This window comes from Diorhabda carinulata, chromosome X, assembly GCF_026250575.1.
Source record: "Diorhabda carinulata isolate Delta chromosome X, icDioCari1.1, whole genome shotgun sequence".
NCBI lineage: Eukaryota > Metazoa > Arthropoda > Insecta > Coleoptera > Chrysomelidae > Diorhabda > Diorhabda carinulata.
The window spans coordinates 32,643,861-32,659,435 of NC_079472.1; the positions used below are offsets into that span (position 1 = coordinate 32,643,861).

At 30.0% G+C, this 15,575-nt stretch overlaps 2 protein-coding genes across 2 annotated transcripts in view; both read right to left on the reverse strand.

The window, feature by feature from the left end:
* Positions 1 to 1,207: 1,207 nt before the first annotated feature.
* Positions 1,208 to 15,575, reverse strand: part of LOC130902488 (uncharacterized) — a 46,677-nt gene continuing 32,309 nt past the window's right edge. Inside the window, exons 9-13 of the mRNA XM_057814678.1 lie at positions 13,798 to 13,986; positions 4,961 to 5,581; positions 2,775 to 2,963; positions 2,189 to 2,408; positions 1,208 to 1,533 (exon numbers count right to left, since the gene is read on the reverse strand). Of these exons, the coding sequence (XP_057670661.1) occupies positions 1,260 to 1,533; positions 2,189 to 2,408; positions 2,775 to 2,963; positions 4,961 to 5,581; positions 13,798 to 13,986 (1,493 nt within the window). The 3' untranslated portion in view covers positions 1,208 to 1,259. The remainder of the gene's footprint in view (positions 1,534 to 2,188; positions 2,409 to 2,774; positions 2,964 to 4,960; positions 5,582 to 13,797; positions 13,987 to 15,575) is intronic.
* Positions 8,880 to 14,190, reverse strand: LOC130901470 (uncharacterized). Its single transcript, XM_057812893.1, has 2 exons — positions 13,798 to 14,190; positions 8,880 to 9,110 (listed from the first exon to the last, which is right to left on the reverse strand). Exons 1-2 carry the CDS (start codon positions 14,042 to 14,044, stop codon positions 9,097 to 9,099), a joined length of 261 nt encoding a protein of 86 aa, XP_057668876.1. The 5' UTR covers positions 14,045 to 14,190; the 3' UTR covers positions 8,880 to 9,096.

The window sequence follows — 15,575 nt, forward strand, 5'->3', positions numbered from 1 at the left end:
TTTTTGATCACAGATTAAGCAGTTTTACTTTATAAGTATCAGTTAGTGAACACTGTAGTCGTTATTTTCAGGTTTTTCGGTTCGAACGTGTTGTGTGCGGTGAAAAATGTGGAAAAACATTAAAAGGTTTTATACCTGAAGATATTTCCTTTCATCACTAAGTAGACATATATAATATGTATGTTAAAATATCGACTACACTTTCTGGGAAGCATAATACCGAGCTATTTCGCATTTCTAAACAATTTTTCTCGATGTACGTCTTCAAATTGCCGGAAAAGTATGCAAGTTTACAATTTTTATGCAAGTTTAGAAGTAACGTCTGAAGCCTACAGATTATCGTATTTTCAAATTTGCCTCCAAAGTTAACATTAAAATGACAGCTCACGGCATTAGTGGGTTCGCCCGTATTGGCTCTTATTCTATTCTTCATATCTCTGTTCTGAACCCGTTAGGCATTGCTAGAGATGGGCGAAAGGAAAGAATATAACAATTCATATGTATCGTACCGAAATATTGATTTTTTTTCTCTTCGAGCGCGATTAATGAAACAATTGTCCTTTTAAAGGAGTATGAAAAAGGAACATTTGGTTGCTTCATTTATTATTGAAAATACAAGTCTTATTATTATTAATATATTAAAAATAAAATGAATCATCAAATTATCTAAATGTAAACAATGGTAAGAGCTCTGAAATGATCATATGGGTGTGAAATAAATTGATATTGGACTTAAATAAATGAAATAAAACTACTTCAAAATTTCGGGTTTTTTATTAACAATGTAAAACGTTTTATTCAATATACAGTTAATATAAATGGGATTTAACTATAATTAATAAAACTTTGTACTACTAAGTTATCTTAAAGAAACAATTTCTTGTAAAATTGATGTATAATTGATACATTTCCATTCCCCTATTCTTAGGAAAATAATAAAATATATGTACAAACATATAAAAATCATTACAGATAATAAAAATTAAATAAACTATTTCAACTATGGAAAATAACAATTGATATATAATGTTGTCTAGCATTCATAATCTCATGGTTCGTTATGTCCATAAGAATTTTTTTTATTATAAAACATATATTTTCCAAAAAATTTAAATTTAAAAATTTATATGTAAATGAGTCAATTGTACAAACGTTGATACTCTATTAACCCAACGAAATTTTATTTTTCATCATTTTAAACAAAATATTCCAGATAACGCGACATTTATTGTAATAAAACAATTTAAAAAATACATATCCTATGATTTTTTAACCTTTTCACCCTTGGACGAGCAGCAAATGGTCTTAAAGACCTTACCTATTAGATAAATCGATATTAAAAATACTAAACCCCATACAATGATGACATCCAATAGGAAATACTGATACCAAGGTAAGTTACTTCCGTACACCTTCAAATGGGGAGCTCCTTTGTGTCGAATGACGAATTCAACCCAGTAAACTGCTAAGTCTAGGGGTTTGATTGGTCTGTCTTTTATCAGAACGGATCTGTGTTTCACGTTTTCTGCATATCTAAAGAAACAAAAATGTCGTAGTAAAAAGTCTCAACTTGTACAGACCACATTTCAAATTAGTATGAAGACTACACAAATTATGCAAACCATATTACAAAGGAGTTTGAAGAGTTCTGTATAGTTGAGAAAGTCATAATTAAAGTAATAAGCTATGCAAACCACATAGCAAAGTATGAAGAATTATATAAATAAAAATTCATATTTAAAGTTATACAAGCCACATTACAAACAAAGACATATGAAGAATTGTATGTATTGTTTAAGTAATAATCCAAAAACTTCATGAAGTATGCAAATTATATTACAAATAAGTATGAAAGATTGTCTATATTGTATGCAAGCCATATTCTAAGAATAAGAAAATGTAATGCTTAAGGAAAGTATTATATATCAAATTTATGAAATAATGAGTAAAAATAAAGATTAGTGGATGGGAATGAAAATAAATATATACAGGACTGTTGACAGTGATATTTTCTAATTAAGGATCATGAAAGAAAATTCCATTATAAAATGGACACCACAATTTTTTTTTAAATGTAGAATTTCAGTTGAAAAAATAAAAACTTTAGTCGATCGATAATTCTACTTCAAATATTGACATGATCTTTTATCTATTTCTAAAAACTGACTTTTTAATTATCAGTACTTACTTTGGATTGTTGAGTAATTCTGTAATGGTTTTCCTGAAGTTTTCTTCAGTTAATTCAGAATGTGGCAAGTGTTTACCGATACCAAACGATTCTGCCTTTACTGCATTCATTATTTGATCTGCCAGTACAGGTATTGCTAATATAGGAACACCTATGTAGACAGTTTCAGTTATACTCAATAAACCAGCATGAGTGATGAAGAGTTTTAAATTGGGATGAGCTGAAAATTGAAGACGTTTTTCAAGTAAAGTGATAATATAACATTTGCATACATTAAGTATTTATTTCAAATAAAAATTTCGTAAAATAAACCAAATTTCTTAATTCGATACTCTCTTTTTATAGTACAAATTGAAAAAAGAAAAATTATACCAATTTACAAAAAAAAATATCGGAGAAAAAGTAATGTAACAAATCACGCGTTGAGATAGAGTCTTATCTAATTATTTGTTCACAAATTATTTAACAAAATTAGGTGAAAGACTGATAACATAAAAATATACTGTACACTATTTCGTAATAAGCAAATACCTTAACGATAAATTATTGATTAAATATTATTTTTGTTAAAATTAAAAGGACTAACCTAAAAGTTCTTGTTGTGGAAACCATTTTCCAATAATCAAATTGTCTGGTTTTCCTGGTAATTCATCTTCATCCCATCTCCAAATAACTGTTTGCTTTAGAGATCCAATCACATTTAACATTGCCTTTTTCATTTCTGGTCTCATTAACGAAGGTTTCACATAGGATCCCATACTAATATAAATAACACCTAAGAAATAAGACATTTATTGTTGGGGATGAAAATGTGGGGAAACAACACAACTCAAAGTCGGCATTTATTAATGCTTGCTTAAAATAATTGTTTTCAATAGATTCATTAATTGATATGTTCCGTTTTAAAGCTTTATTAATTTAATTACATGGATATTGATGATGGTGATAATTAAAAAGAAAAGAATATATGAGATATGAGTAGACTAGTAGTAGTAGACTAGTTTTTTCTTCAATACCACGTTTTTAGAATATTATTTTCGTATTTACTAACCACCGATAGAAAATTTGAAAAAGAAATGTTTAAGCCATAATATTTCTGATTTTTTTAATTGTGATTAATGTAGTTTTGTTACTTAAACACACAGATTTAAGAAAGTTTAATGAGATATTGTGTGTGTGAGTGAATAATAATTTAGAAATTTTAAATTCATTATAGTGATTGATTTTATGAAATAAGTGAATCAACTTCTGATTCACATTATAAAACACTGTTTGTTACTACAATCGGAATAAACGTACAAGATAATTTTCATTAACAAACTTAGTCAGAGTCCGATTTATTTGTACCCGAGGAAATGGTTCGTATTCTTAAAAATATATTATCTCATTATGACAAACAATGCATAGAATCAAATTGATGACTATTACTGTTGATATTATTATTCGTAGATGATAAATAAACTTCTGATAGACAAACAAAACAGTTTACTTTTACGGTTTCTTCACCACGTGGTTATGCACAAATTTAGAAATATTTAACACAATATAATACATTAGTATAAACATTGTCGTTGCTATTATATAAAATAAAATGTACGAAACAGAACTAACTAATTTAAAATCAAAATTCATTCGAATGAAGGTCATAACCTTAAACTAAAAATAGTATAAACGAAAGGTTGAAAAGGGTGACTTAGGTCAGCAAATATTAATGAAATATAAATTTAAATTCGTATTCAGAACATTTTAACATTTTGATGAAAATTCAAATTAAAAAGGTTCTAGGAATATATTGGAAATAACAATTAGCTTTAGAGAGTGACGATAACCCAAGAAAACTTGTTTTTATTGCACTTTAGACTCTTTTTAAGGCTTTTTAAAGAGACAATTCTAAAAAGCCTTTTTGTTTTTTCTGGGCAAATAAGCGATTTCTAGGAAAGAAGTCTTTATCAGCCGCAGAGTCAGAAAAAATCCGATGTCGTAGTGACAGCAAAAAGTAAAACAATCGCCGAATTTAAATAAAGTAGATTAGTGATAATTTAGTGCATAGTTAAGTGTTATTGGATAATGTAGTGGATAGTGCTTAGTTTAATGTACATATCTGTAATAAATTTTCACACCACAGTACGAGGGTTGTTTAAAATGTTGCCTGATGAAAATTGGATAGGTTAAGGGTATACGTTTCCCACCCTGGGGTCGTTCAGAGTGACTAACTCAAAAGCACAGTAGACCACGGTACAGGTAGGAACAGGACGCTCATTAAATTAAATCTTGTTGGTTTCTGAAAAATTCTTTTGCTAGATTGTACATATGCTCGGTGTGACTAAGATATTCTATTAGGTTAAGAAAAAGGAAAAGTCGATTGGGGTCAGATCTGGTAAATACGGTGGGTGGTCAACAAATTCCTGACCTGACATCTTCAAATTGAGATCGGACAGTTTTCAGACATTCCTAGTACTGAAACCTAGAGGCAGAGATGCGTTTGGAGCATGCTGTAATTTTTTTTATATAGAAAGTTAAATAGATTAGGTATAATTAATTAGATTGAAATGAAAAACAAGAGATGACTGGTAAAAACGTACATGTTATATTATATTATGAAAATTGATGTTTTATTTTTTCACTATATATAGAAATTTAAGGTTGAATGATTTTTAAAATTTCTGGAGATTGTTCTAAGAAAGTGAATAAACAAAAAACCTTTTTAATTCCTGGTATGTTGTATACAAATGATCGTAATTTCCATTGAAATAGCGTTTGCAACATACTTACCATTTTTGGCACCATCTAACAATTTTTGTAAATCGGCTGGTAGTTTTTTTCCAGGGAAAATATGGAAACCTCCAATATCGACAATAGCTGGAACTCGAGGACTTGGTATGTTAACACTCTCGTGCGTGTTAGACAACACCAAGGCTACGTTTTTATGAATATCGTGCATATTACCGCACTGCGGAAAATATTCTTGTACGAGCTTATTTTGTACCCCATAAAACCAAAATTCCAAATCCAATTTTTGCAACAATTCCATCATAGCATTGGAACTTCTCTCCCAAAAGGTCATTTTCTCGCCGTAACTAACGAAGGGATTGGGAACGTAAGACGGAGGTGAAGGATTTCCAACGACGTTATTTACCCAAGCAGGAGGACTTAAAGGACTTAAAAGTATAACTGGTGCTTTAAAATGACATCCTAAAGTTATGAGGGAGTCTGTCATTAACATTTCTGCTATAACTACATCGAAAGTTTCGTTAGAGTTTAGAAGTTTTTGTACATCTTTGTTTTCGAAAACGTTACGTGTACATGCGGCACCAAACATATTCATAAACGGGATATTGAGCACAGGATTAGCTTCTGTAAACTCGAAGAAGTTGATGTCAGTCGATGCTTCAGCTGAAATAAAAAATAATAATCACGTTTGAGTAATCAATTTTCCAATTTTACAATAAGAATGATAACGGATTTATTCTTCATCTGACATTTGTTGTATTCGTGTGTTTGGATGCAGTCGGATAGAATTTGCAACGCCTACACTATGTTCATATATTTTTTCACACATTACATACGTTTTTAAATCAACTTTATCATAATAATAGTTAGTATTAAGCTCATACTTATTCGTCGTGAAAATTCTGAGAGAATTGAATATAAAAAATCTCAGTGGTTAGACGAAGGACAATCAGTCGTAAACTGAAATCGTTTCTATCGTAAAGTCTTGATGTGATCAGTAGACAGATGATGCGAATTTATGAGATTTTATAAGAGAAATATCTAGGTTTAATTAACCGAAATTGAGCTCTCTTAGAACAAACTAATGCTAAACCCCATCCTGCGAAAGTAAATCGAAATAAGATCTAAAAATGTGTTGATGTATCACATTCAGCATTTAGTCCGGACCTGGCATCGTCATATTGCTATTCATTCAGACCCATGGCGAAATACTTGCGTGAGAAAAAATTTGAATTCAAAGGAGATGTTGAAAATAGAGTGCGATAATGTTTGCATATAAACTCATATATCTTATCAAAAATTAAAAAAGCAGTGAAGCTTTTAAAAATAGTTGAAAGAACAGTTGCAATATATTTTAAACATTATTAACGTTACTAACAAACGTCCTTGAAGCTCATGCATATTTATGTAATAATTAATCAAACCTATGAATGATAGCTATATAAAAAATTATAGATAATTATTATGCTAAATAATCTTAACCTCAAATTATCTAAATGCTGTTGACTGTCAATTATAATTGGAATTAATGATGACTAGTTTACTTGGAAGTGAATTTTGTTTATTAAAAAAATATCTTATTTTTTTCTTGCCATTCCCATTTGTGTTTCTGTTTTTTTTTTGGAAAATTAATTTATTTCTATTTCTAAATAAACATAAATCTTTTTTGAATTTATTTAGTTTAAATGACATGTGTAACTAGAATTGGCAAACGTACAACGTACTCTAAAGTAAGTAAAGTACTTTATGTCATCAAATGTACCATATAATTTTTAACATTAATAGAGTTGTTTTAGAACGCACCTAAAATCTGTCATGTGCCATGCCTAATAAAAATGTCATTGTCAGTCTTTTTGGAAAGTTGTTTTGTGAAGTTAAGGATATTGTTTTGTTTTTATTTTTCTATCTATAGATTTCTATTATGTATAATTTCTATTTGTGTGTATCTGTTAGAGTAACTATTTAATTGTTTTGAAATGAATAGCGAACGTTTTATTTACACCGATAGTCCATATTGATTGTAATAATAATAATGACCCCCAGAACAATGAAAAGTGTTCCAACAAAGAAGAATAATGAAGTACTGAGTATATGAGACAAACATCATCAACAAAATGTAAAATATTTGGAGTGTTTTTTTTTCCATTTTTGTGGCTGGAATTGGACACGTAAAAGACTATTGGAGAGAGTATAATTTCTGAGGCTTAATTTGGCCGAAATAGAACGAAAATTAAGAATAAAATTTTTCGATATTTCTCTTCGTTTTTGAGATATCGACACTTGAAGTCACAATTAAGGACTTTAGTTCAAGAATCGCATTATGGAACCGACGCTATTTAACATTTCATTAGAATAAAGAGTTATTGCTTTAAATTCTACATGAATATAACAAAAAAAAGTTTTCAGATATTCCAAAAATATATCAAAAAGAACATATTGCTGAACCAAAATGGGCAGTCATATACGACTTTCATTACTTTACGTTTTTTATGAAGAATTGTTCACTATTTAGCAATAATTTGAAGATTTTATCGATAATTAAATGTTGAAATATGCTTATCCAGCAAGTAATATGCTCCTAATACTTACAAAATTTATTTAATTTTGTTTTTTCTTATAATTAAAAAGCCAGATGAGCCCAGTTTTCTAAGGTACCCTTAAAATGTTTTCTGGTAAGTGTTCCAACATCATTAATTCTATTTCGAAAGATAAAACTAACTGCAAGTTCCAAATTTACCCGTTCAAAACCCACCCGTTCCTCGAGATCTGTGACTTTTGAGCATAACAAAATGGCAATTAGACCAGTTCACCTTCCCTGAAGACGATATCTTGGTTATCGAAACGCGCTTCAGACAGTGTAATTGTGAGTGTTAGTGTAGTGGTAGTATAAACAGTGTGTTCAGTATAAATATCACCAACGGTTACAGAAATTCCAACTTAATAGGCCGGGGGCGAGGTTCAGAGGTGTAGCCCAAGTGGGGTTACGTTAATTAGTTAATTAAACTACAAAATAATTCTAGCGCGAAGTTATTTTCTAGACAATTTTGGCTGCGAAATGATACAAATATCGGTATTCCGAAAATGAAGCGACATATCAAAAAATTGTATTTTTCCTTTTCCTTTTGGATCGATTTTCAAAATGGCTTAGCCAGATCCCAGCGCCACGGAAATCGTTCTCGTGCTAAACTATTTATTATTAACTTTTTGTTACAAACATCATTCAGTTTACATCTTTTCATTGCATGGGTTTCGTGATTTTATTTTGTGCGACGACTAACATCTATTTTTATTTACCTTTTCTAAAATCGCGTTAACTTTACAAAAAAGTCACAACCCTAGCTGCTGGAAGTGATACTTTATTTCAAAGGTCTGTGTGATATGAGAAAAACTTAAAACTTCCAAAGAATTCCGTGTTTTCGTGATGCAACACTTTTTTTTAAAATAGCCAAAAGTTGCAACAAAATATTAACCAAAAATCTGCGTCAAAACTAGAATCTAAATTCTTACAAACTCAAACGTACCATTCACCAAATTTGAAACAGATTGACTTCGAAGGACTATACGATATTTGCAGAGAAGTAGCAAGAGATCTAAAACCAATTAAATAACTAGAAATTTCAAAAACTACGACAATATTTGGTCCATAATAATCATCATCCTGATTGCATTATTAATCCTGTATTTTCTAATAAAATGTAGAAAAAACTTGAAGAAGATGAAACCAAACAAGATGGAAGACATTTAATTATTTTTCGATCTCAAATAGGGAGGAATTACCTATTAATCTTTTATAAAATAATCATTTCTAAACTTTGAAGGGTAGGTTTTCAGTATTCGTACTTGAGTGTTGAAACACTGATATCACAGAAAGTTTTTTATCGAAACGACCCGTAAAAGTTATTTCCATCACCCGTACGAATCCTACTGACTGCGCCATATACGTGTTTTCGTGATGAAACACTTTTTTAAAAAACAAATAACAACTTTATTAACACGAAAATACAATAAAATATTAACTGAACAAAAGTTACAAAATATTAATACAATGTTACAACAAAATCTTGACCAAAAATCTATAATACAAGTATATATAATAAAATAAATGCTGAGTTTACAAATGAATATTTTATGAAAGAATAACAACTTCCAAGTCCGTTTCATGAAGAGTTTTTTGTCTGTTAATAACCCCAACCTAAAAAATTGATTTAAACAAAAAAAGTACGTTATATAATGTACATATTTTCAACAACAATCACATCTACTTATATATACGTTCAATTAAAATAAATGCAAATGCAAAACAGTATTAATTCAAACACGATATTTCGGAGCGAAGTTCAACCAAAGTTGTTGGCAAGTTAATTGAATAATAACCAGAAACAATTTTATAGTACGAGGTACATTTGAGAACTTTTTAAATGAATGAGCTTCGAGAAATCAACATTGAAATTTTGGATTTGGATGGAGAAATCATTATTTCAAATATTTATGTTTTCTAAACAATTTTCAAAAAAGTTTCAAGGCTACAAACGTTCACGGCGCAAGAAATAATTTTTTGAGCTTTCCACATTGCAACTACGATCGTTGTGAGCGTTGACAGTGTTAGCGAAATTTTCAAAACGCAAATTGCAACAAGTTTTCGCTCCATTTTTTCTGTTCTGCCATTCCTTAATATTAATCACAACGCTCAAAACTTTTTAATCAATTTCGCTTGGGTATACGATGATACGCTCTGGACTAAGTGGAACGGGAAAGAACATGGTCATGAACGTGATTGTCGTGAGTGCTCAGTGGAATGTACTCACAGTATATTAGATAATAGTGATATTTGACACGTGGGAATGTTTAGGCGTGCGGAATCCACACGAGTTATGTCCAGAATTCTTCTCATGACTCCAACAACGCAATAAACTTTTTTTAAATTTACATATTTTCAAATTAACTGTGAATGAATAAAAACTTTTGAAAAGTATCGGCATTCAAATATTTCTTCTATTATTTTAAAGTATATATCTATCTAAAAATCTTTTTGGTAATTTGCTTCTCAAATATTTCAATAGCAACATTAAATTTGGTCAAGGACATTTATTCTCATCAAACAATACAATTAGGCATTAAAGGTAATGTATGGCATTATAACTATTGTTGTTGTAATACAAACCTGTGTTTAAAATTGTCGTGATGTTAACAACTGACATTGAAACTGGTTTTCATTTTTTTTATCTAATTACACAATTTAGTATGTAATATTAAAATATAACGCAAATTAGTGATTTATTAATAATTGGTATATTAATTACCCCGAAGAGTATAAACTACAATATTTTTTTTTGTACTAGACCAGGGACTTCCAAAATGTGAGTCGCGATCTGTTATCAGGTCGCAGAAAAACACAACTACCGGACCGTTTAAATTCCGATGCTCTAATTGGCGTTGGCAGTGAAACGAATTCCTTCAAATTTAAACATATTTTTGGAAGAATTTGTCAAATAATGTGTTAATCGACAAGATCTGACAAAAGTAGACGCCAATTGATCTAAAATGACATGAATTGCCTTGAATCGAAATCAATCAACGTCAAGTGACTATCGATTTTAATCGAATTCAATGGATTGTTAATAGACATCAATCGAAGTCAATAGACACCAGAAGACATCAATCAAAATCAATTGAAATGAAATGACATGAATCTCTGTGAATCGACATCAATCACCATCAAATAATAACAATCAACTTCAATCAGCTTCAATGGATTGTTAATAAACGAGATGTGACAAAACTAGACGCCAATTGACCTGAAATGACATGAATTCCTGTGAATCGACATCAATCGAAGTCAATAGACACCAGAAGACATCAATCAAAATCAATTGAAATGAAATGACATGAATCGCTGTGAATCGACATTAATCACCATCAAATAATAACAATCAACTTCAATCGGCTTCAATGGATTGTTAATCGACAAGATCTGACAAAAGTAGACGCCAATTGACCTGAAATGACATGAATTGCCTTGAATCGAAATCAATCAACGTCAAGTGACTATCGATCTTAATCGAATTCAATATATGTTAATCGACAGATCTGACATAATTAGACACCAATTGAGCTGAAATGAAATGAATCGACATAACCACAAGACATCAATCAACAACAAGTGACTATCGATCTCAATCGATTTCAATGGATTGTTAATAAACGAGATGTGACAAAACTAGACGCCAATTGACCTGAAATGACATGAATTCCTGTGAATCGACATCAATCGAAGTCAATAGACACCAGAAGACATCAATCAAAATCAATTGAAATGAAATGACATGAATCTCTGTGAATCGACATCAATCACCATCAAATAATAACAATCAACCTCAATCGGCTTCAATGGATTGTTAATCGACAAGATCTGACAAAAGTAGACGCCAATTGACCTGAAATTACATAAAGTGGTTTAATATTAATAAGTGTCGCGATGACTTTCAAAAAGCTATTGCAATAATTCAAAAAACGACTCTGTGAAAACAACTATTTCCAAAAGGAAATTTCAAAGACTTTGAAAAATTATATAAAATCACTTAAATCCATAAAAACTACGGTAAAGAAGATTTACATCTTGAAACAGTGTCAGTTTCTAAGCAAAACATCTTTCGTACTTAATAGACTACCCTCCGGATTTTCCTTCAAAGAATATTTGACCATTTTTCTGTCGATATTGAAAATGAAGAAATGCTCAATTTTGGTAAACAACTTGATAATTTAATTAGCGTTTAATGTGACAATGAACATCCAAACATAAGCTGCGATCCCGGCCTTGGTGTATTTAAAAAATTAAACAGATTAAAATTACTATGTAATTAATTAATTGATTACTCATGTTATTGTTATATAAGTTTTTTCAATTTAAATAATAATAATAAATAAAATTTGAAATTTCTTCACGGGGCGCGTTCAAAAAAGTTTCGCAAACGCTGTACTAGAATATTCATTACCAAACTGTTTTTATCAAGGCTTCAATGTCAATTAAACACTCCTTATAATTACGGCATATTCTACCCATCATTCTTATATCCATTAGCATGAAATGACCGAAGAATTAATCGCCATTTTAAGAACATTTTCAATTTCGTAATATTAATTCACACTAACCTTGTTTTAACCCTAATTACGACATACTAACTTCCTCTAACCCCACACAATATTTTTATCTCAATTTCAATTATCAAAATTCTGATATTAATTTTTCAGTTTCAATAGTTTTTCTTGTAAACTGATAAAACTTTTAATTAAATTATTTTCTGCCTTTTCGCGTAGGATATTATAGTTTAAAAACATGCCTTTCTTTAGAAATCGTTCGAAAAAAAAAGAGTTAGTAATAATGCTTTCTATAAACAATCGATTGTATAAAGGGTATCTCATAAATACCAAAGACATTATTATATAATCGTACAAAAAGAAATCCTTAATATTCGAACTTAACGTTCAGCAAGATCTTTAAGACCTTGATAAAACCAACCTTTGGACTTGATTTAATATGGATACAAAAATAAACGATGAATTTCTTCTGTAGAAACATTTGAAATCTAAACGCGAAATATGACAATTCCACCTAATTCGCTTGTGTCATACACGACACGAAATGCAAAATCTTGGAACTTGAAACTTGTGTGGACCGTGAGGCATTTCCAACAGAAATTTTCAAAATTGTATAGTAAATCAAGTGACCATAGAATTATTCGTTAATCTATTAAGTAGCTGTCATACTTGTCAATAATACACTTATTAAAAGTTATAATGGAAGACTTAAATCGAGTACGCAGATATGCATTTCAAATATGAATTAGCTTCTTTAAACTGTTTAGAGGCCACAATACGAATGTTTGAACGTATTGATTGGAGGTTAAGAGAAAAAAATAGAAATAGGTGAATGTAATTTAACATATTGTACAATCAGAATTCAGCATTATATTGTACGTTATTTAAATAATGGGAAGTCGTTTAGGACGACAGAATCGTTTGTTATTTTTCAATTTAACGGTATTTTTCACTGTTTTAAGTAAAAACATAATTACTATTGACAATATAGTGGAAAAATTTCAAGAAAATAGTTGGTTTTGGTGAAGCGTTCTGAAATACCGATAAATCTAGTTTTATTTTTATTCGTATCATATTAAGTAAAACTTAAGTTGTAATAATGATAGGCATTGAATGAATCATATTTTCTAAAATATATTTACTTATCTTTATCAGTTTATATACATAATCAAAAACAATAATATGAATTTGGTCCGAATGTTCGTCTTCTTAATCTTCTCATACGAGCTAAAGATCTCAAATAAATTAATTCATTTTAAATGCTGAGCTGTAAGACATTGTTTAAAATTCCCTGGTTCGAACTATTATCATTATGCATGAAAAAATTGTTGCAATCTTTGGACACGTTGCTACATGACCAGATGACAATATAGTCCAGGGAAAAAAGAAGTAGAAGACGAGACAAGTCACTTGAAGATCGAGAAATATAGAAGGAAGAATAAAAGAAGGAATATAGACATTCCAAAGAAGTCACGACTCTCATGACTGAAGAAACGAGCAAAGAGACAGGTCAATAATTTACATTAAACATATATGTTAATGTTTAAATAGAAAAAGATACTGATAACCATAAAGTAATAAAAAATTATTTTATTAATTGAGGTATTGAAAAACTTGTTTTAATAATGGATCAAAATACAGGTAAACAGAGTTGGACAAATTATTTCAGGACGTTAACAAATCAGAATATTTATATTGAAGAGTCAACGAGATATTATAAATAAGAATGTAATTATTTAGGCATTGGAATAATAATTCAGAATTAAATATTAATTTCTACTTACAGGAATCACCCAATTGACAATCAGGTATAGTAATGTATCTAAAGCTACCACTACCCTCAGGCGGTTTTTCTGTGAATTTGGTAATCATCGTAATATCATGTCCAGCTTGCCTTAATCCGGTAGCCAAAGATCTACCTAGTATGTAATGACTTCTAGACGGCAGAGAAAATACCATCAAAATTTTCGATCCTTCCGATACGTTTAATAAAATTAAACAAGAAATAAGAAATAAAAACACCCGCGACATTTTGAAGTATTTCGTTTTTTAAACTATTTCTATACGTGAATCGAGCGTTCCCCCGCTCGGATAATTGTAAACTGAGAGAAGTAGTGCTTGCCTAGTTCAACGTACCTATCGAAAATAAATGTTACTATGGACGTGCTCAGATAAGAAGTGGAACTTCATGAAATTAATTTTAAAGACTTGTGCTAGAAAAATATTCTTATGCAGCTAATAATAGTGTCGAGAAGTGTGCTTTTTGTAAGAAATAATAAAAGTCATAATTATAGGTGACGTTTCGTTCCACGCTGGGTTAGGTTAGGTTAGGTTAGGGTAAAATTAGAAGTCGACTGTAACTTTGTTATTTTAAATGGAACACCCTGTATATTAATACATTTTTGAAAAGTACGAAAAATTGTATTATACTTTTGTCTAAAAACTTTTTTCGAAAAATCCATACTAGTTGAGTTATTAATATTTTTGTACAAAATTTGACCGTTGCAGACCCTTATAAATTATATTTTTACGAGAATACCCTTAAAGATATGAAAATGGTTTCTGTTCGGTTGCTTTTAGCAATGTCAGACGTATTTAAATCTACATTGAAAAATTTTTCATTATATACAGGGTGTGTATAAAAAGTGTTCAGAGTTTAACGTCATAAATATCAAATTTCTTCATTTTTTTTAATAGAACCACCCGATTTTTCTGTTTTCATGGTAAGAAATAAGGCAAATTCATGTATACTTTCCTATACCTAAACTTACCGGAAGTCGGCCATCTTTGATAATATTTTAGTTGAAAAGATCGTATCCGAAAACCCAAACGTAGAAATTTTAAGTCTTTTGCCATATACAGATAGTTTTAACTCATCGTGGGACACCTTGTATATGTCTCAAATAGAAAATAAACAGTTTCGTTAAAATTTTCTTTCGTTTATTGATATTTCTACCTCCCCCCGACTAATTTCACTGAAAGTACGATTTTAAGTTTTTTCATTTAGTAATGAGGTTCAACTTGTGTATTTTTGAAAGTTTAGTTTAGTAACAACTTTAAAGGTGCTGTGCGTAATTCATTTTGATTCGGTCCAACAACAATTGATGAAAAACGTTAATATTTGATCATTCGTGAAAAAGTATATGTTCCGAACATATTATGAACAAAATATGCGCATTTGAAACGTTCAGAAGATATTCAGAAGACATTCGGAATGTTTTCAAAATACCGCGAACAAAGCATATATTTTATCATAACTTTCAAATTTACGTTATATAACTCGCTTTGTATGATCTCTCGTCTCCGCCCTGGAGCAGGTCCTGTCTGGATTTAATGGTGCAGCACCTTTGATGTTTGTTTTTATATAGCAGGCGGTTTATTTACATTGTTTCTTTTGAGCTGATCTCTAGGAAGGTCTATTTATTCATTTGTTTTTTATATAGAATTTTTGAGAATCTCTTTTGGGATATAGTTTGAGTAGAGCAATTTAGTTTAGTTTATAATGAATATTCATAGTGAACAGCCCGAAATAGAAAGTAATAGAAGTTAAGTGTATTGTATT

What these genes read in the sequence shown, in the direction of transcription:
- LOC130901470 (XM_057812893.1), bottom strand. Translation starts at nt 14,044, where the DNA reads ATGTCGCGGGTGTTTTTATTTCTTATTTCTTGTTTAATTTTATTAAAC.